The 21,863-nt window shown below is 43.0% G+C and overlaps 2 protein-coding genes across 25 annotated transcripts in view; one reads left to right on the top strand and one right to left on the bottom strand.

Annotated features, from left to right (window-relative positions):
• Tdp1 (tyrosyl-DNA phosphodiesterase 1) overlaps positions 1-12,601 on the bottom strand; it is a 95,901-nt gene extending 83,300 nt beyond the window's left edge. For 6 of the 12 annotated variants that reach the window (XR_015445096.1, XR_015445095.1, XR_015445094.1 and 3 more), the window contains exons 1-5: positions 12,510-12,599; positions 6,888-7,453; positions 4,818-4,861; positions 3,611-3,666; positions 501-597 (exon numbers count right to left, since the gene is read on the bottom strand). Coding sequence is in view for 9 of the 12 variants with exons in the window: in XM_087195470.1 (XP_087051596.1) it covers positions 501-597; positions 3,611-3,666; positions 4,818-4,861; positions 6,888-7,446 (756 nt within the window). In the remaining 3 variants the exon portion in view is untranslated. Of the gene's footprint in view, positions 1-500; positions 598-3,610; positions 3,667-4,817; positions 4,862-6,887; positions 7,454-12,509 lie in introns of all 12 variants that reach the window. The other 6 variants (XM_087195469.1, XM_087195468.1, XM_087195467.1 and 3 more) reach the window with 2 other exon arrangements.
• A 77-nt stretch (positions 12,602-12,678) lies between these two features.
• Efcab11 (EF-hand calcium binding domain 11) overlaps positions 12,679-21,863 on the top strand; it is a 187,172-nt gene continuing 177,987 nt past the window's right edge. For 8 of the 13 annotated variants that reach the window (XR_015445098.1, XR_002389648.2, XR_015445099.1 and 5 more), the window contains exons 1-2: positions 13,698-13,884; positions 14,382-14,477. Coding sequence is in view for 7 of the 13 variants with exons in the window: in XM_087195472.1 (XP_087051598.1) it covers positions 13,810-13,884; positions 14,382-14,477 (171 nt within the window). In the remaining 6 variants the exon portion in view is untranslated. Of the gene's footprint in view, positions 12,982-13,645; positions 13,885-14,381; positions 14,478-21,863 lie in introns of those variants that run through there. The other 5 variants (XM_004837076.4, XM_021245240.2, XM_021245261.2 and 2 more) reach the window with 4 other exon arrangements.

Below are 21,863 nucleotides of genomic sequence, written 5' to 3'. Positions count from 1 at the left end.
CGTGAAGGGGCTTAGGTTCAATACCCAGTACTTAAAAAAAGAAAAAAAAAAGGTACACGGACAAACGAGCTGCAAACAGTACTAGTGGGCTCGGAAAAGACATGGATCCATGCTGCACTGAGCGCAACTGATGAATGCTGAATGGTTACACCTGGAAGACAGGGAACTAAGAGGAACAGGATAGATTACTTTGAATATAGGAATCACTGACAAGCGCAAAGAGATTTACTCTGTTGGTTCCACAGGAGGAAAATTAGGACCAATGGGTGGAAGTTACAAGCAGAGAGACTTTTAAGACAAAGAAAAATATTTCCAACCATGGGTGGCTCCCACAAATGGACTGCACTATCTCAGGAAGTGTTTAGACTGAGGCTAGACAAATACCTGCTGGTGATACTGGGGGAAGGATCACTGCACTGGCTGGGAGGCTGGACTAAAGCTCTCCAGTTCCTCCCAACTCTCAGAATGACCATGATGTCAAGTGGCAACAGGCGGCTTACCTGGCACAGGGAAATGTTGGCATAAGGCTTTGCCTGGGCATGCAAATGGGCCTTAGCTTCTCGTTTATCGCCATGTACAAGCAGGATTGGTTTCTTTCTGAAACATGATGAGAAGTGTTTAAGATGCATCATTCACGAATCTGAACTCTTGCCTCTTTGAGGAATGCTGGTTTCCTTACCACTAGGCATTTGCTTCTGACCACTGACCGAGTACAGAGCCCCACACCAGCCTCAGCAGAGGCTCACTCATCAGCTGTACTTGTTACCCTTGTACAGGGGCCACATGGCCTGATCCTGAAGTCCACTGTAACACAGAGGAGCTGAGACTCAATGAGTAAGTAATTGAGCAATTACCTTCTTTGGTCCAAAGCAGCACATAGGAACCTCTATAATATATTTAAGATCAAATAGATTAAAGATACACAGTCATCATTGTACATACAGAGTTGTTTTGGATCAAGCAATGGATTCACTCTGGGCTTCTATTTACCAGCTCCTACTATTTGCTCTGGATGCTGCATAGGACCTAGGACACAACAGGAAATGGGCCCAACCCCACAGCACAATGCAGATTTATTAATAGGTAGTTAGATTCTAATGAACCACAATGGCAAAGTACATTGCCATTTTTAAATTTCCAAAGACTATATAAAAAGACTCTTCAGGAAAAGATTAAAAGCTTTTCAGGGATTCTTCACCTTCAATTAATTCAAACAAAGATGATCCTTAGAAATCAATGTATCTTTTTACAAGCTCTCCTACCACAAGAAAAATTGGATTCTTCAACAAGCAATCAAGCAAGATAAACAACTGCAGCCACTTTCACATTTATCAATTACACTGCAGAATGATCCTCTGCCACACATGAAGGGGAAACACTCAACTACAAAGAAACACCATAGGAAATGCCATTTCAGTACTGATGTCTTATGCCCATGTAAGTTTTATTGTAAATTCTCAGATAAAACAAAATTACGAAGCACACATTCCTAACTGCTTGAAAAAAAAATTGACAACTAGAACAGCAGCATAGAGAGTAATGTAAGAAGCATTCACGCATGCCTCCTGGAAACAAGAAATGTTACTGGACCATAAAGTCATGCTAAAAATATAACAGATTAATAAAGGTTGAGGTCTTCATTAATTCCTTCAAATTTATGGGTTCTGTGAACTATTATAAAAAGGCAGCATCTGCACAATGCAGTGAGGTACAAACTCTCCTGAGCTGGAATTTGCTAAACTGTGGATATTACCTAAACTTGACACTGCCCATCCTTACAATGCTCTTGACTGCAGTCCCAAGATGCATTGTGCAACAAGGGAGTGAAGGAGAGGAAGAACGCTTCTGCCCTTTGACTGAGAGTCTAGTGGACACTCTGTAAATGCTACAGCTGCTGTAACAAAGCCCCACAAGACAGATGGTTTAGAGAGAAATTTGATATTTTATAGCTTTGGAAACAAGAAATTTGAGACTGTGGTGTTGGCAGGGGCTGCCTTCTGGGGACTGAAAGGGAGGATCCATTCCAGGCCTTGGCCTGCCTGCAGGTGGCCTCGGCACTCCTTGTCATGTAGATGGCATCCCCTTTGTGTCTTCCCAGGGTCTTCTATGTGTGTGTTCAAGTTTTCCCTTTTTATAAGGACACCTCCCATATTGGATTAGTGGCCACTCTAATGACCTTATTTGGAGTTGACCGATGACCTCTATAAGGACCATCTCAAATACAGCTGCAAGTGAGATTGCACCCATAAAAGGTACTAAAGGGACTTTAGTGTGCACTTTACCAACACTGTAAAGGGGAGACATCTGATGTCAAGGTCTTTGAGAAGCAAAAGGAGGAAGAGCAGAAAACACTCAGGCCACACTCGGGGACGCAGCTCCGGGACGGGCTTGTGGCTGAGCCCACTCGCTGTTCCAGCTATCCAGTCTCTCCTTTCCAACAGTACCCTGAGTCTTTGTATGACAAGCTGTGCTCACTAAAAGGTCACATTCCCAGCCACTTTTGGGGCTGGGTGTCATGGACCTGAGCTCTGCTCAATGAGAGAGAAGCAGGTGCCGTGTGGGACCAGAAGGACAGCTGCTCAGGGGGGGCACATGAGCCCTTCCTTCTTTCACCTCTTCCTTGCTACCTGGAACACAAACAAGTGAACTGAGGCTCTGGCTGCCAAGCTGGACAAGGAGGTGACTTTGAACCCTGAAATCACACACCGTGTGCGACAGAAAGCCAGAAAAGCTAGGTAGATAAATCCTGGAGAAAACCATGGTGTCCCCCAATGCAGACCGCAAACGTATACCATCTGGACTTCTTGGGCTGTAAAAACTAATTTCTGTTTTGTTTAAACCACTGTTGTCTTCTGTTGTCTTTTCTATCAACATGCAGCTAAAACTAATCCTTCATGTTCTCAATTAAATACGAGCCCTTGAGTGCCAAAGCTGCTCAGGAAACTTCAGCAACATTTTACCCTAATAACACAATCGGATGCCTTAAGTGCGCCAAGAATGTTGAGGACCCTAGCAATCATTTCTGCCCCTGTGTATAAATGTGCTAGAAACAAGGACAGGTGGCACGTCACTGTGCCATGCTCTGCCGGTCTGCACTGCCTAACATGGGGCTGGTGAACTGCCCATATCACCTCCACAGCCTAGACGAGGGAAGGCCCATGACCTTCTTTCTCAACTCCAGAACTACAGGAAGAATCACTTGAGAAGCACAGAGATTCTCAGGAAAAGGGCAGTGCCGAGGTGCTAAGCAGGGTGCGGCATCTGGCCATGTGCGGGCAGGTGTACAGGTCCGGGCCCATGTGGAGATGGCTGTTTCTTCATATTAACATTGGGCATGAAGTCCTGCTATTTGACTTGGAGTCTGTCTTTACCTACTCCTGGACGGAGCACAGAGGAAAATGCTCCAATCCGTTAAAAGAATGTGTGTGATTATACAGACTTTAAAATGCTATTTGCTCAAAATGACTTAATGTCAGTATGATTTCAGTAGCTTCAAAATAAATACTTTAAAAAGATGGGTGGCTTTCATCTGAGAAATACAAATCTTGTGTTTCAAAGCAATCCAGTTTTATTATTATTATTACAGTGCTCTGTTACCCATGGAACTCACCTGAATTCTGGTGGATACTGTTTTACAAGCCAGTCCACGTCAAAGCAGTAGTTAAACTAGACGGGGGAAAAGAAAAGTAACCCACAGGTTATGCAGCAGAGCGGTTCAGAAGAACCCTTCACTAAACTGAAAGAAACTCTACAATAATAATGCACTCCATATATAATTTATAAACCTGTACAGCTATGCTGCAATACTCATAAATAAACCTAAATTTTATCTTGAAAGAATACATGGTTAAAGGAATCTGCATAAATGCAATCAAATGTACAAGAAAAATAGGTTCTAAGGAAATTATCTCCACATGCTTTGGCAGCATTTGTACTTGTCAGTGGGGTGTCGCTACATTATTCCTAACAGCCCTGCTATTAATTTAAATAAAGGGGCTTATACATGCATCCCTTTTCTCTTAAGTGATTATAAAATAATAGATTCTGGGTAAAAGATCCCAGGACTTGTAGAAAAGGACATTTCCTTCCAATCCAACTTACTGATTAGCAGGGTACACACATATTTGACTCTGGGCACTCATTAAGCTGTTAACAATCTCATCTGGACCACAAGTTGGTCTTACCATGGACCTTCTCATGCCTGGGGCTATCCTGGGCACAGGAGCTCAGTCTAGCTGGGAGTACCCACAGGTGCACCCTATTCCATCTGGAGACCAGGGCTTCCAAGGCCAAATCAAACACAAAGGGCAAGAGAGCTTGGCTTGCTTGAGGGACAAAGCCCTTTCTTCTGACTATTCCTTGGCACTGCTAATGTGATTTATCAACAGAAAGGGACCAGCTTATTCAGGTAAGAGCCATAGAACATCCACAAGAACCTGTAACTTCTACTCACACCTTTCTGGAAGGTGCAGGGCATCTCATTTTTTAAGGCAAATCAATCTTGCCTTTACCACTCTATCCACCCCTCTACAGGGGGCTGCACAAGAGTCCTAAAAGATTATTAGTGTTCCAAGAAGTTTTTCAGTCTACAATGTCCTAAGTGACTTCTTGGTCAGTCTTTAGCACTAGCGACATCCACATACCACACCCTTGATCCTACAACTGCAGCACTTGGTGCGTCTCTAGCTAGGCATGTTCTGTCCCAAGGGCTCCATACAGGACTGAGACACATCCTCACCTCTCATACTTCCTTATAAAGTTGTTGAATTATTTGTCTGTTTTCACCTGAGTAAAAAACAACGTACCCATAAACTCACCTGAGCTGAGGAAACAAGTGTCCCAAATAGAGGAGATAAAATATCTACAAGGAAGAAACATGATTCACACTCAGACAAAAGTCCTGCAGTCAAAACAATCACAGCTAACTTATTAGTTACCAACCATCGAGATTTGGCTCAGAAAACAGTAAACTGAAGACTATTACAAAGCTAGGCTTTAATGTTTCAGAAAATCTAAGAAAAAATTTGCCTTAATTATATATTCCTTTTTTTTTTTTTTTTTTTTTTTTGGTACTGGGGATCGAACTCGGGTCCTTGCACTTTCGAGGCAGGCGGTGGAACCACTGAGTTAAATCCCCGGCCCAACTATACATTCCTTTTTTTTTTGGTACCGGGGATCAAACTCGGGTCCTTGCGCTTGCGGAGCAGGCAGCAAAACCACTGAGCTAAATCCCTGGCCCACCAATTATATATTCTTTTATAAAACTACAACTTCAGTACTGGGTGATGGCTAACACCAATGGTCATGATGCCTCTTCTTCTTTCCAGATCTGTGAACTCTTACCTCCTTCAGGTACCCATTCGCGTCCCCAGTGCCTTTCTGGGGTCTTCCAGCACTTGATTCCCACAGTTCTAAACTCACACCCCTGGTGTTCCTGGTCACTGCCAAGGAGATCCCATTTGGCACCCAAACTTTACATTAGACCAGAATGTTTCCTGCTCGTGAGCTACACCGAAAGAGGCAGCCCCTGGTCATCTCCGTCTTCGATCCTATCAGCTGCACCTGCTCAGGACATGTTAGGTGCCTGGCACTTCCCACATGTTAGCTCTTACCCTCCCAACCACTTTCCCAGTGGATGAGGACAAGTCTCCTTTGGAAGCTGCACATGACCACACAGCCAGGAAGGGGCAGAGTCCACATTGGATCTAGGATGTCCGGCTCCAGCTTGTTCTCATCCACTACACTGCCTCTGAGGATGAAGAGTAGGGGCTCATTCACCTAGTTTACAGGTATTCACTAGGGCTTCCTGTCTCCTAGACACTGAACTAGATGCTGGGGTATAAAATAATAAATAAATACTTCTAGGGAAGCTCCTACCTCATGAAGAGGCAAACTGCAATACATTGTTCCATTTGGCCCCCACCAGCATCTCTACCTGTTCAAGTTCTGCCCTCTTCCAAGGACAATTTGACATCCCCCTTCCTCTGAGTGATCTTCTAGACAATCCACAATTATGGTGTATGTTAATGTGGTGTCTCAAGCAGCACAGAATCGGATGCCGTATGCCTGATTCAAGTCGTAGCTGTACCACTGACCAGCTCTGTGACCTTGGGCAGTGTATTTAATGTTTCTAAACTGCAGCTGTCACCTATCCAAGAAGGACAACTGGAACATCTAGTCATAAAGCTGTTACGAGGATTACAGTCCAGGTAAAGCTTACTCATGTTATCTTCCTTCCCGAACATCTTGTGTTCGGGGCCAGTCTTTATCACTTTATTTTGTAAAACCAAACTTTGCAGAGTTCTCTTTTTCCTGTGCTAATCTCTCTCAAAACAAACGAAAAAACCTGACAACTGTCATGGTTCTTCAAAGTACCTACTAGGTAAGAAACTCTCAAAGTGAAAAACTATAGAACTCAACTTGTTATGGTAAAGGATTAACTGCACCAACATTTATATATCACATGGAAGAAACAAAATGTACAATTAAATATTTGATACATAGAAATACTGTTGACAGTGGATAATATACTCTTGAATGAGCCAGAAGAAAGTCTAATCTGAGAGAAGGGTAATAATATTTACTGTATCTGCCATGTGAATACACTATGTTGGCACTTCACATTCTGGCTCCTGTTTCTCTGAATCCCCAATCTAAAGAGGAGCATATGGATATCTGGAGGTCAGGTTTTGTGTAGTAATAGAGCAAATGAATGGTGAGGCTGGGAATCTGTGCCTTTAACTCTCAAGCTCCTGCTATTCCCCCCAGGAGTAGTGAAGACCATGACGAAGGGTTGTTGGAGCTCAGGCCAGGGTTCTTGCCTTGATTTACCAAGGAGAACGCTCTCAGGTGTAAAGCTACAGCTCCCGGTGGCCCTCCATCCTTACCTTTGATATGGAGGGCTTTGGAGTTATATTTCGGCTTAATTCCTGAGACTCTAGTGAGGTAGAATTGGAAGGGGTTTCCTTTATCCAACATGTCCCAAATGTCCTGGCCTTCTCCTGACGTCTCATAATCATCTTCCTCCTCTTTTAGCCTATGGCTGGCAGGGGGGCCATGATTTCCAGTTCTTTGAGGAGCACCATCTTTGGGAGAGGGGATATCTTTTTCCTCTTTGACCACCACGTGCTCAGCCTGCTTTTGCTGCGTTTCTGGTTCGCGCTCATCATCACTGCTGGAGAGACACCAGCCGAGGTCTTCCTGGGAACTACTTCTCTGCTTTTTGGCAGGTGAAACCGAATCTGCGTTGCTGAATTTCACTGGTGAGATCTGCCTCCTGTGTGCAGCCTTACGAGCCTCGGAGCAGGTATAGCTCAGCTCCTTCACTGCTCCCTGCCCAGCACAGGGGACGGAAGAGGTAGAGGGCTTGTCTGGTTCGGGCTTTTCATCCTCACTCTCCTCACTACTGGATATTGTCCATCTCCCATAATTGCCTTCCTGAGACATTGTACTTCTGCAAAGGAAAGGCAGAAACATTATTTCCCATTCCCTAGCCAAATAACCTGATGGTTCTTAAATTCCCTTCAGATGAACTTCTCCACACATGCAGCCTTTGGACAAGAGGCTGAGCCCTGTAACTGTTACCAAAACCTATAAGAAGTTGAAAAATTAACAGCAAAATGTCAGAAACCCAAGAATTGAGGCCTAATTGGAGCACAAAGGAGAAAGGCTGCACTCAGGGGTGACTGCATATGAGGGAAAAGTTAAAACAGCTGAGGTTAAGTTGTTCACCTGAGCATATACTAATGGGTATTGGAAAACAGATGAATCTTGTGTTACTTTGATTGCTTGTGCCCCGTTTGGGTAAATAAAGGTGAGATAAGCCAGACACTGTGGACTCCCCTGCCTACTAGAGGCAAGAGCCCCCTGGCTACTCGCATGTTAAACTGACTCCTCATCCTTGTTTGTGCAGGGTCAGGAAGAACAAAGTACCTGGTCTAGGTCCCCCACAGGTGGCACCTGGAGCAGGAGGGACCTGAGACCTACGGCCAGCCAGGTGGGTTGGCTGCAGCAAATATCCTGGTTACTGTCTCAGCCCTTATCTTTGTCTTTCCAAAGGTATCGCGTTATCTGAGATGCCCCAGGAAAGGCAGCTGGAGCCAAGTTCCAAAACAAAACAAAATGTTTATTCTTAACCCTAGAACTTCTAACAGGTGCTTGGGTTTAAAGACAATTTTGAGGGTAATTCTACGTTCAAATGTTTAAGGTCAAATTGGAACTTACAGCTCTATCCTTTATTCAAGTTAGACACCTGAAGGACTTCTGTGATGAGGTCTCAGTCTCCCAAAGAGAAGCCTCTTAGCATAAGCTTAGCAAGGCCCTCAAAAGCAATGCCAAATGACCACTTCTGCATATGCCTTCTCTCTAGGGACAGTCAGCAGTGGGTGACCCTGTCGCAGAGATAATGGGGCACCTTGAGTCGCCCCACCCAGGGGATAGGTCGCAGGTCCACTGACTTCCACCCCAGAAAAAGAAATTTCAGGATGTGTCCAGAAGAGGCACAAAGAGATGAGGCAAAAATTTAAAAATACACAAAGAAATAGAATGGAGGGAGGAGAGAGAGAGAGGCTTATGGTCTTAAGCTTGTATATCTATGGGGAGGTCTGGGAGTGGAAGTTTGTAGAACTTGTGAATCTATGGAGAGAGGGGACTCAAATTACAGATAAAAGGTGACAGCCCGTTAATGGGTGACCGCCATTGCAGGTGATAGAGCTGTGGCCCACCCGTAGGGAAAGGCCCATGGTATAGCTGAGGAGTGCTCTATTACAGGTGAATAAAAGGGCCATTCACAGGTCAAAGGCAGTGGCCCAGGCTTACTATGTCTTTAAGGACCTCAGTAATTTTTTGACTGGATTTGTGTCCTGAATGTGCAGGTTCTTTTCTTTAAAATTAAAAGTACAATTTTTAAAATTAGTTTTTCCTGTCTTCTTCCTACCTCTTATTTTTCCTATCCTGCTTCAGTACTTCCATGAGGACTCAACTAATGTGAGAAAATTCAGTCAATATTATAAATCAAGCTATAAAAACCTGCAGAGAAAGACTTGTGGTGGCCGTGTGTGGTGGTGCAAGCCTATAATCCCAACAGTTTTGGAAGGCTGATGCAGGACGACTGCCGAGTCTGAATGAAACTGTCTCAAAGTTTTAAAAAGGGGGGGCTTGGGATGCAGCTCAGAACAAAGGCCCTGGGTTCAATCCAACCCTCTTTCCTCCAAAAGATTAATAACCTCAAGCTTTATGGGGATTAAAACTTGAGAGGGACGGTGAGTCAGCAAACACCAGAGCAGGGACCCTCTTACAGGGTGAGGGGTTTTGTGGGGCTTGTAGCAGGAACTCGTGGCTATCCTGAGAGGAAGTTGTACTTTTGAAACCTGTGATCGCCCCACTGTGGTGCCTGTGTAGGTTTGCCTGTGACTGCTGGGGCCCATCGTTTTAATTACAAAACCCAAGGCTGTGCTAGACTACATCATAGAGATAATATATCTCACATACTTATTTCGGTTTTCTGAGACATGGTCTCGCTTTGTAGTGCAGGCTGGCCTTCAACTCACTATGTAGTCTAGACTGGCCTTAAACTCGTGGTCAGCCTTCTGCCTCAGTCTCCTGAGTGCTGGGATTACAAGTGTGTGCCACCATACCCACTTCACCATATTTTTTTTTGGTACCAGGGATCGAACTTGGGACCTTGTGCTTGCAAGGCAGGTGGTGGAACCACTGAGCTAAATCCCTGGCCCCCTCACCATATTTTTAATCACACTGTGGGTGATACCACAAATTGGTCCTATGATTATAATTTCAAGATACAGTAACCTTAATTTATATGTAGTTTCCTTACTATAGAAAAGAACAAAGACTCCTGTATACCTTCCTATATATGCCTGTTCTGAAGGTAGAAGCCAAAGAAACTCCAAACATATTAAACTCTAAGTATTTTACAATAGAACCTAAAACAGTGGAAAGCGGAAATTTAAATTTAGGAAAATACTGTATGTTTAATAATCAGCTCTGTGACCTGTATTGGTGTATTAGTAAGACAGAATCCCAAACCCTGACTCTGTAAGCAGTCTTTAGTGACTGTGAACTTAAATTTTCAGTTTTATCTACATTTTCTAGAACCACATGGGTAAGGTGGGGTTCCTGCCAACAAAGTAAGACAATAAAAATAAAACAAAGGCTTGAAAAAGGCATTTCCTCCAGGACAAAGGCCCTTTACCGGTTCTCTTGTATTCATAATTTGAGTGCCTGCTGACACTCAAAAATCTGCCTGAGTTGTTTAGCTAAAGCAAAGAACTCTAGCAAATACACTGATAAAATCGTGCCTCATCATTAAGTCTACCAGGTTACAATTTTTTTTTTTTTTTGAGACAGGGTTTCCCTATGCATTGTAGGCTGGCCTGGAACTCAGCCTCCCAAGTGCTGGGATCACAGGTGTGCCCCACCACGCCCAGCCACAGGTAATCAAGGCCCTTTTGTCTGTCGAAGAGGAGCTGTTGGTAAAGGTCAAGATCAATCAGGAACTGACTGGCTTTGGAGAACTGGATGTGGTCACCAGCATCAGAATTTTACTTCTTTCTCAGGATCAGGTTCCCAGCAGGCCAGAGAGCTTTTACAATTGAAGCACACAGTTTGCCAGGTGTAGATCCCAGGAGCTTTTCCTTCACTGCTGTCTCCTGGGCAGTCACATTTTTAGTTAAGTGTGCTGAGAGTGAGTGCATTACAGTAGGTAGTGACTGAGTCCAGTCCTCAATCAGGGCAGTCTGATGTTCCCCAAAGGCAGGTGCCCGCAATCTGATACTTAGTAACATCACACTATGAAAATAATTCCTTTTCCCATTTCAATCCACTCTCTGCTTAAATCAAGGGGAAAGCTGTGGTGTTGTAGAAATGCTTTTAATCTTGTTTTTGAACAAACAGCAGGCTTCTTCTGCAAGGATCTATAACGCTTTTGTTTACTGTCAGTAGAAGGTAGCTTGTGGCTCCACTACTTAAATAGCAAAATAAAATGTATTTTTAAAAGGCCATATTTATGTAAAAGTGACTGGATTTAAATAAAAATGTTAAGTAAACAACAGCATATGATGTTAACAGAATAAAACAAAAGCCAGGGAGGAAGCAGGTGAGTGAATGAAATTTGGCAAATACTGTGCAAAGATGAAATTCTAATTTTCCTGCCAAATGCCAACTCAGAGCACTGTCAGAGCTTTTATTAAGGACTTCTAAAAAATGCTGTCTTCAAATAAATAAAATGAAAAGGGGCTGGGAATGTAGCTCAAGGCCACTGGGTTTGATCTTCAGTTCCACACACCAAAACCATACCCCATTTAGATCTCTAAGTGTTTTCTCTCCCCACACTTCACCACACACGGCTGAGACAAAGTCTACGCCCCCATCAGGTGGTTCTGAGTGCCGCACTGTTGGGTTGAAGCCCTAGGCAGCCAGCTAAGGGCAAACATGGGCCCCAGTGTAAAACCCAGTCAATACCAAGTGCTAACTGAAGGTTAACTATAATGCTTGGCCTTAGATTCCTCATCTGTAAAATGGGGATCATGATTATCTCCCAGGCTTCAGCCTCTCAACACACATTTACTGAGTAGCTACTAGGTATTAAGTGCTGGGAGTCAGGCGTTAACATGTACGTTTCTGCACTAGAAAAACTTGATTTCAGGGGGAAGAGAGATCAACACATACTATTTTGAAAAACCCAAGATGATTAGATACTCACTGCATTTTACAAAGATTCCCTTACTTTGGAATAATCTCTGAAGGAAGTCGCGTGCGAGGCATGACAAGGAACCAGCAGATTAAAAGATAGAGTGAAAAGCACTTCAGGTAGAGAATCCAACCAGCCAAGGAGAGGCGGTGGGACCCGGGTGAGGGATTTAATAAGGCGAGTACCTTGGACCAGTTTACCTTGTTAGACTATTACGTTTGCTTTAATTCTGTGGGGGAATGGTTTGAAGAGAAAAGAAAGTGTCAGGGAAAAGGCTCTTGCAGGGGCTGCGAGGGTGCGGAAGGCAGAGGGCACGGAGCGGGCGGGCCGATTTAGGGGTACGCGGAGGAAGGGGGGTGTCTGCTGCCAACCCTCTCGGGCTAAGAGCTTTTTCGGGTACAAACTCAATGCATGCGCGTAACGGGACACAAGGGACCATGACCGTCCCTTTAGGGGGAAACTGGGCACAAAAAGTTAAGAGCCTGGCTGGGGTGAGCGCTCAAAATGAGCTACTGCATCTGGGGTGCGAGACGGCCGCCTCCTAAGCGAGCTGCAAGCCCTGCGGCCCACACTCCGGGCAGGAGTCTCGTCTGCGCTCAGCCTAAAAGATGCGATCATTGCAGGGAACCGAGGGGACCCTGCCCAACGCCGCCCCCACCCAGGCTGCATTCCGCTCTTGCGATCTGTCTCCAGCCTAGCAGGTCATCCATGGACCCACCGGACCCAGCGCCCAGCGCGCCGTGATCACCGCAGCAGTGAACACACTGCGCCGAACCGGCACCCTTGGCCCCTGGACACTCACCTGGGCTCGCGGCGTTCTTCGCCGCCCGGATCCCGCCCAGTGCCGCGCCTGCGCCTGAGCGCCGTTCAACCCTCGGGCCTTGGCGCGCGCCGCTTCCCCTCCCCAAAAGCCGGCTTCTGGGTCCTAAAGCCCAGCACGTCCAGAGCGACGCCTGAGTGCGTTTCGAGAGGGCACAGACGGGTTGGGGGAGTCTAGGCTCACCTCCTGGTGACTTCTAAAAAAGGAAGAAACGGGAAGGTGCTCTCTAGCTTTTCTCTCAGTTAATTAGCGAAACTCAGCCCCTTTATGTGGATTCTCAGGGACAGCTTCAGGATCCCAGGAAGCCCCAGGCAGCTTGTATTGGTGAAGGGGCTTCGGGGTAGGGGGAGATCCGCGTCCAGGAGGGCGGCCTTTAATCCTGCTGTGAAGTAAAATGTGAAATGAGATCCTGCCAGACGCAGAACCTCGAAGGTCTGTTACTTCCTTAAAACAGGTGTGTGTGTGTTCTTTTTAATTTTACTACATTGCCAAAAGAATAGAGGGGTCTGCGATAAACCCATCAGGAGAGCGGAACTCTCCCATATTACTCGCTCCTAATTCGGATTTTGCTATGGAATTTGGCCCCCACGCTGTCTTGCTGTGTATTTCTGGCGTCTCCCTCCAGCCAGACATCACGTTAGAGCGCTGAATGATGTAGGCCTGTGTACGCATCCCGACAGCGCCTTTCATTTGCTTATTCCAGGTCTCCTTTGTGCCACACACTGTACTACTTGTTGAGGTTTTTGGAAGACAACACGTTTTAAGCTGGGAAAAACATCAACTAAATGTAGTAGCTCGATCCCATGACTCTGATTTAAACAATCCTGGACTTGGCTCGACTTGTTTGGTTCTTTTTGCGTTTGTTCTCACTCTTTTTCTGTCTCTCAAGATGACTAGCCTAGCTGCGATCAAAATAACCCAAAGGAATTTACTGTAATGTCTGGTAGGGAGAATTTGTGAACCGAGACGTACTAGAGAAGCCCTTAACTGCGATAAGTACCCAGCGGCAGAGGAGAAGTTAAAGGGCTGTAGGCAGGGGGCGGAGCCAGAGCTGGGGGCGGCCTTGGAACGCCCACCCCAGTTGTTAAACAAAGCTGCTGGCCAATAATACTGCAGGATGAACGCCAGTGGTTCGCCGGCCGTCCAATGGGAGGAGACGTTGGAGTTGCGCGGCATTTCAGCTTCCTGAGGCGCAGTGGGCGTGGTCACGGTAGTTGGAGACCTGTTCTTCGGAGGGGTCCGGTACCTGCTAGTTCAGAATTGCTGGTGGCGGTTGGTCAGTATGTCTCTCTCTGAAGCTGGGGCCCGGCCGCGGACGTGGGACGCCAGCCCTTCGGAACACAGGAAGTGGGTGGAAGTAGGTGTCCAGAGGACGATTTTGAATGTCGCACTTCAGCTTGGCCCGGGGCTCTTGTCGGTTTCAGCCAGTGGTACAGAAGTGACTTGGGCGGCCCTAAAAAGGGCCATGATTTTGACTAAGCCTAGAGCTGCAAGACTCCTGGCTCCCCATCTGATGTTCTGGCTACTTCCAAGGCCCTCCCACTTTCATAGTTTATCAATAATAACTTAAATCTCTCCTCCCGTGGTTCAAAGCCAGCTCCTTTCCCTCACCTTCCTAATTCCACGACTGAGTTATGGGTAGAATTATCAGCCTAGATGTTAAGTCGTTTGCACTTTTTTGAGGGGTAGATTTTAGCTATCATTAAGTTTTCTTATGAGTTAAAATTAGGACAATGAAACTCCTTTTCAGAGGCCCTCTACTGGGCTGAGTTTTAGATATTTTGAAGCGCAAATTTTATATAAACCAATAAGAACATTTTCTGTCTTACTAACAAGATATTTAATATTCTTTAGGTATTTAAAGCATGTGATGAAGATAATAAAGGCTATTTAAGCAGAGAAGACTTTAAGGTTGCTGTTGTAATGCTGTTTGGTTACAAGCCCTCCAAGGTAGAGCTTTCTTTATGAATTTGGGAATGGGGTGGATAATAATATGAACGGGTCCTAAGAAAGAGTGTCCAGGGATAGCTTAGGATGTTTATAAAACACATTGCTGATTTATAAGCAATATCACATTTCACTAGTGCTAAAGTTTACTTTTTTCTTAAGGATCCAACTCAGGGATGAATTAAAATCTGTCTCACTTGAGCTTTGGAAATATATGTCCACCAAGCTGCCAATAACAATAATATATATAAGGTGCTAGAGCGATTTCTAGAGGGTGGGCTGAGAGAAGGCTGTTAACAGAAATTGCAGGAGAAATTCACCTAGGAGACATGCCGTCTCTTGGCTTTAAATTTAAAGGTGGTTGTGATACATACATGTAATCCCAGCACTCTGAGGCTGAGACAGGAGGATTGCAAGTTTGAGCTCAGCCCAAGCAACTGAGTGACTTAGCAAGTGACTTAGCATGACCCTGTCTCAAAATTAAAAACAATAAAATTTGAAAAGAATTTACAAGGCCAGGGATGAGCTAGGCATCATCTGTGGCACGCATCTGTAAACCCAGCACTCTGGGGACTGAGGCAGGAAGATCAAGCCCAGCCTGGGAAATTTAGGGACATAAACCCTATCTCAAAATTAAAAAGAGCTCAATGTGAAGGCCCTGGATTTAGTCCCACTGCTGCCAAAAAAAATTTATTTGTTTAAATTATAAAAGTAATACACTATTTGGGAGGCTGATATCAGAAGATTGCATGTTCCCAGTGTGGGCAACTTAGTGAGAACCTATCCCCAAATAAAAAAATAAAAAGGGGCTGGAGATGTAGCTCAGTGTTAAGCGTGCTTGTGTAGCATGTGTGAGGCCATGTATTTAATTGCTAGCGACATGCACACATGTTCTCCATTCACATTGTCAAAAATTTCTCTTCTTACTAGAAGGTCTCAGTTCTCAGGTTACAGCTATTAGCCAAGTTCTTGTGTATGCTTCTAAAAATTCCCATCCATGACAAACATCTATATGCAATCTTCTATTGAAAGCATCAGGTGCATACTATGCCTATTTTAACTTGCTTTTCTGACTTAAAAATATATCAACCTACAAGCATACACTACTATCACACTTAAAAGGGTTGTATAGCATTTCCTTTGTTGTTATTTAGGTTAATTCTATTAGTTTTCATTCCTACAAACATTGCTGCAGTGGACATCCTTTTATATCTAAACACATACAGAAGCTGGGCATGGTGGCACATGGCGGTAATCCCAGCACTCAGGATCCTGAGGCAGGAGGATCACGGTGAGTTGAAGGCCAGCCTGCACTACAAAGCGAGACCCTGTCTCAAACAACAACAAACCCCCCCCCCAAAAAAAAACACCCCACATATAGACACAGATTTATGTCTTTATGGATGTATATCTTGGAATAAATTCCTAGATGTATAATAGCTAGGTTCTTGGGTATGTGCATTTGAAGTATTTTGGGTGTTGCTGTTCAGAAAAGCTTATACCAATTCACCAGTAATGACACTTGAGCTGAATTTCAGTGAGCCTCCTACTTGTCTAACAAGTTTCCTGCTCAGCCCTGTCTTTTGTGCTATTCTGCTTGCCTGGCATTTGCATTCTAGAGATGGATCTGTTCTTGTTAAGCTTGTGAGCTGGAACTAAGGAGAGTCAAGGTACCTTCCACATTCAAGAAATTGAGTTAACCATCAAGCAAAGGTAGAACTCAGGGATCTGCCTGGAATGCTTCCCTCCTTAGACTAAAGAGCTTGGTGGTCAATTATGGCCCAGCTGTTCCTCATGAGTGAGTTCTACTTTTCTGTCAGCTTACAAATGCTGCACAGCCAGGGACCCTATATTGTTCCACTTTTGCACCCTTTGGTGTGCTTAAGTGCATCACAGCTTCATAGTCAATATGTCCTGTTGACTCAGGTTGCATGAGCAGCCCACATGGATTCCAAGTGGTTTGACTATTCAGACATACTTAGGTGCTGAGAAACTGATTACTGCACTCAGAGTAGTAGTCAGGCTGGGTCTCCAAAACCACAGCTTTCCTTTTAACCTGCAGTCACTGCAGCTGGAATTCCAATGCAGATCATCTGAAAAGACTTTGAAGCAAGATATTTAACTTGGGTTCACTTGGAAAAATATTTTGTCTCATTTTGCCTTTGTGAGGAATATTTGAGGAATTTAATGACATGTACAGTGTTGTGGTAACATACTGTATATATACTTGATGAAATTTAATAACTTTTGCTTTTCATACTGGGTTAAGATTTTGAATTTTATTTTTTGGCAAATGAAATATTTAACAGACTTTGGGTCACTAAACAATAAAGTACTGACATGGCGGTACTGCATACTTATCAGTCATTTGTATAATAAATTTATTAAATAGGTGACAATATGTACCTTCATGAAATTTAACAGATGTTAAGGTGCATAACACTGGGTTTCAGAAATCCGTCCCTTCCTTCTACTGTAAATCTTTACCATAATAGTAGCTGGCTGTGCATCTCAGTACCTTTCCCTGAGGGATGCAGGAAGCAAGCTTTGTGTTTAGCCACTTGGCACAATGAATGGCAAGATGTGTGCACCTGTCCAAAAGTATCAAACTTGGATTTTCACCCACACTATGCTCTGCCTAACAGATTTTGCATATGTTTACCTGAGCTGCACACAGGATGTAATATACCCACACCACTCTAGGATTTGTTTTTTAAAAAATTTTCTTTTGATTTTTGTGGTAAAACAAATCCTATATTCATTCAGTACAATGGGACATGAAAAAACATATTTGCAAGTTTTGGAGGAGGTCAAAAGTGAATCATCAGATTACTCAGGCATGGATGATGAAGATGATCCATTATGGTAAAATACATGTTTTCATAACAGAAAAGTGATGTGGGTTTATGATGATGATGATAACTTTGACTTTGACCACGTGAGCCAAAAAGTTCCTATGACAGTGAAATGGGGCAAGAATTGACTGATACAGACACAGGGAATGCAGACCTCCTTGATTTAGATGACAAAGAAAACAGCAATGTGAGTGCATATTTGACTAGTTGGAACATTTTCAAATGGTCATGCAACCAAATGGAATGATCCAATGTTAGAACTAGCTCCAAAAATATATTAAGGACCTTGGCAGGGGTGAAACATATTGGACAGAATGCCAGCACTGCCATTCAGCATCAGAAATTGTAACAGACAAAATGGTACAAGATGTTGTGAAATACATAAAGGCTGAAATACAAATAAAACATTCTGTATGTACCAATAACCATCCTCAGAAATGTATTTATTATAACACTTCACTAGCTGAACACAAAGCATTCATAGGTCTGCCATACTTAGCAGAGCTTTCTCATGGTAATCAGCAATGTAAATGACTCATGGAAAAGTTGAGTGTGGGCTTGAGGTTTGTAGAATAACAGTAACACTGAGGAGTTTTGGTTTCTTTCAAGATTTCCTGAGGCTTGATGACAAAAGCACTCACCAAGAAAGAAAAAGAACTGATAGTCTGGCTGCTGTCTGGTCATTGACAGATTTGTGAGTAGTTGTCAAGCAATTTACACAGCATCTGAGTACATGACTATTAATGAACATTTTGCAGCATTTCATGTCTACCATAGCTTCAAGGAGTGCATACCAAAAAAAAAAAAAAAACCCTTCAAAATACGGCATAAAAATTTATGCCCTTGTGGATGCAAAAACTTACCATTCTTTCAATTTAGAAATTTATCCTTGAGCTCAGCCACCAGGTCCTTATTCATATAGTAATAAACCAAATGATGCTGTGAACAGACTTGTTGCTCCCATCTCCTAAACTAATCAGAATGTTATTTTTGACAATTGGTTTACCAGTTTCCAATTGATGTTACATTTGCTAACAGAGCATAAATTGACCAGTGTAGGAACTATACGCAGGAAGAAAGCAGAAATTCCAAATAAAATGTTGCAATTTCAAAGCAGAATTGTATAGTACAATATTTGGATTTCTGAAAGATTTACACTGGCTTTGTATATAGCAAAGAAAAACAAACTGGCACTGCTGATGTCAACATTGCACTGTGATGGAAATATTGATAGGGAAACCTTGACAAAACAAAAGCCTGAGATGGAAACATTCTACAATGAAACCAAAAGTGGAGTAGATGTTAATGAATTATGCAGCAAATATGATATCACTTGAAACACAAAGCATTGGCCAATGGTTGTGTTTTACTCAATCCTAAACATGTATGGCATAAATAGTTTGATAGTTTACAAAGAAAATAACAAGTGCAAGATACCGTGGAGAAATTTTTTTAGAAGATTGGGACTGGAATTCATAAGAGATGATTTACAACAGAAGAAAAACAAGGTGTTTCTGTCCAGGGAATTATGTAAAAAAAATTGAGTACACTGGTTAGCTGACAGGTGAACAGGCAGGCGCAGCATCTCAATGACCTCCTACAACAACAGGAAAATCAAAAAGATGTCAACTGTGTCCTACAAGAAATCATCAAGAAGGTTATACACCATGACCAAGTTGGATTCATCCCAGGGATGCAAGGATGGCTCAACATATGCAAATCAATAAATGTAATGCGCTGTATTAACAGAGCCAAGGACAAAAACTATATGATCCTCTCAGTAGATGCCGAAAAAGTGTTTGACAAGGTCCAACACCCATTCCTGATAAAAACCCTACAGAAAATTGGTGTAGATGGTCTTTATCTCAATCTTATAAAAGGCATCTATGACAAACCAACAGCCACCATCATTTTAAATGAACAAAAAGTGAAGGCATTCACTCTAAAATCAGAACAAGAAGAGAATGTCCACTGTCACTCTTATTCAATATATTTTTGGAAACACTAGCCAGAGCAGTTAGACAAGAGAAAGAGATAAAAGGAATAAGAACAGGAAAGGAAGAAGTCAAATTGTCATTATTTGCAGATGACATGATGTCCTACATAGAAGACCTCAAAAATTCCAAAAGACTTTTAGGTTTAATAACCAAATTCAGTAACGTAGCTGGATTCAAAGTCAGTACTCAAAAATCAGTAACAGTCCTGAACAGGAACAACAAACTCACAGAAAAATTAGGGAAACGACAGCTTTCACAGTACCATCCAAAAAAATGAAATACCTAGGAATCAGTCTAATAAAGGAAGTAAGAAACCTCTACATGGAAAACTACAGTACTCTAAAAAAGGAAATCAAAGAGTATATCAGAAAATGGAAAGATACCCTTGTTCTTGGGTAGGAAGAACCAATATAATGAAAATAGCCATACTTCCAAAGTTGTTATACGGATTCAATGTAATCCCAATAGCATGTCTCATAGAATTAGAAAAAACAATCCTAAAATTCATTTGGAACCAGCAAAGACAATTCTGGGCAACAAAGGCAAGGCAGAGGGTCCTACAATCACTGACTTTTAATTATACTGAAAAGCTACAGTGATAAAAACAGCATGGTACTGGCAGAAGAACATACCTGAGGATCAATGGGACAGACTAGAGGATGCAGGAACAACTCCAGACATACACAACCACTGCCGTGGCCTTCGAGGCAAGGGTCCGAGGTCTGAGTAGGGCGATGAAAGATGCGGAAAACAAAAGAATTAAAGCAGGACCAGGTGGAGCCTTCCCGCCTGCTGATCAGAGAAGAACACCACAGCCTGCATGTCGCTTTAAGGCATGAGGAGGGGAAGTACAAACAAGAAGATGGGGCAGGGTGTCCTTGGTAATTTGTTTTTCTAATACATTCTGAGACTAGCTGACTGATAAGGCTGGTGGGAACAGGGACATGCAAGCTTTCTGTTCCTAGGACCATGTCAACTAGGACTACAATAAACAGAGTACAAGGAACATTTCCTTGCACTCCGGGCTATTTTGCCAGGGTAAATTGGGGCACAAAGGGAGGGAAGTCATGAAGTGGCCTTCTGATTGTGGCCTGATCCTGACCTGGCTCCTGACAAACCACCTTATCTTTGACAAAAGAGCCAACTACCTTCACTGGAAGAAAGATAGCCTCTTTAATAAATGGTGCTGGAAAAACTGCCTTTCCACATGTCAGAGATTGAAACTAGACCCATATCTTTCATCATTCACTAACTTTAATCAAAGATTTAAATATTAAAATGGAAACACTAAATCTGCTGGAAGAGAGAATAGGTAGAATGCTTGAGGACATAGGAGTAGGCAAAGGCTTCATGAACAAAACCGAGACTGCATGGGAAATACTTCAAAGAATCAACAACTGGGACCTCATCTTATAAAAAGCTTTTGCACAGCAAGAGAAACCACCAATAGAGTGAAGAGACAACCCACAGTGTGGGAAAAACATTTTACCAGCTATTCAGATAAAGGACTATTATCTAGAATATATAAAGAACCCAAGAAAACAGAGCCCCCAAATTTAAAGACCCAATGCAAAAATGGGCATCTGAAATAAAAAGACACTTCTCAGAAGAAGAATTAGAAACAGTAAATAAATATATGAAAAAATGTTCACTATCACTGGTCATTCATGAAATGCAGATTGAAGCAATGCTGAGATTCCATCTCTGGAAAGAATGGCTGCTATCAAGAAATCAACCAATAACAAATGCTGGAGGGGCTGTGGGGAAAAAAGGAACCCTTCTCCACTGCTAGTGGGAGTGTAGACCGGTGCAGCCACTGTGGAAATCAGTGTGGAGATTTCTCAAAAAACTAAAACTAGAGGTTCCATTTGACCCAGCTATACCTCTTCTTGGTATCTTCCCAAAAGAATTAAAAGCATCATACTACAGTGATATATGCACACCCATGTTTATAGCAGCACAATTTGTGATAGCTAAATCTTGGAAACAGCCAAAATGCCCATCAACTGGTGAGTGGATAAGGAAGATGTGTTTTTTTTGTGCAATGGAGTACTACTCTGCCATAAAGAAGGATGACTTTCAGACATTTGTAGTTAAATGGATGGACCTTGAGACCATACTCTTTAAGTGAAATAAATTGGACACACATGTTTAAATACCACATTATTTCACTGGTGTAAGAAACCAAAAGTGGAAATAAAGACTGAAATGTATAATGGATGTTGGGAAATGGGAAGAAAATGTTCAAATGGGAAGGGAATGAGGGAGGAGGGGGAGGGAGAAAGGAAGGAAGGGACAAGAAAAAAAGTGAAAATAGAGGGAAAAATGGAAACAAAGCTTTTGTACATAGGGGAGGGGGGTTGGGGGGATGGGATAAAATAAAATTTATTTTAAAAATTAAGAAAAGGACACAAAAACAACATATATACTATCACATGCAATTTGCATGAGTTAAGACTGCCTTGGGTATGACAATTGAAGCAAAGATTTTTGTTGTAGAGTTCTACTGGTATTTTCTCTTTTTTTAATTTCTTCAA

The sequence above is a fragment of the Heterocephalus glaber genome, unplaced genomic scaffold, assembly GCF_053883595.1.
Source record: "Heterocephalus glaber isolate CG9 unplaced genomic scaffold, H.glaber_assembly_v1.0 deba00001608, whole genome shotgun sequence".
NCBI classification, from domain to species: Eukaryota; Metazoa; Chordata; class Mammalia; order Rodentia; family Bathyergidae; genus Heterocephalus; species Heterocephalus glaber.
Note: the sequence above shows the minus strand (reverse complement) of the source record. Positions and strands in the feature narration are given on the sequence as shown.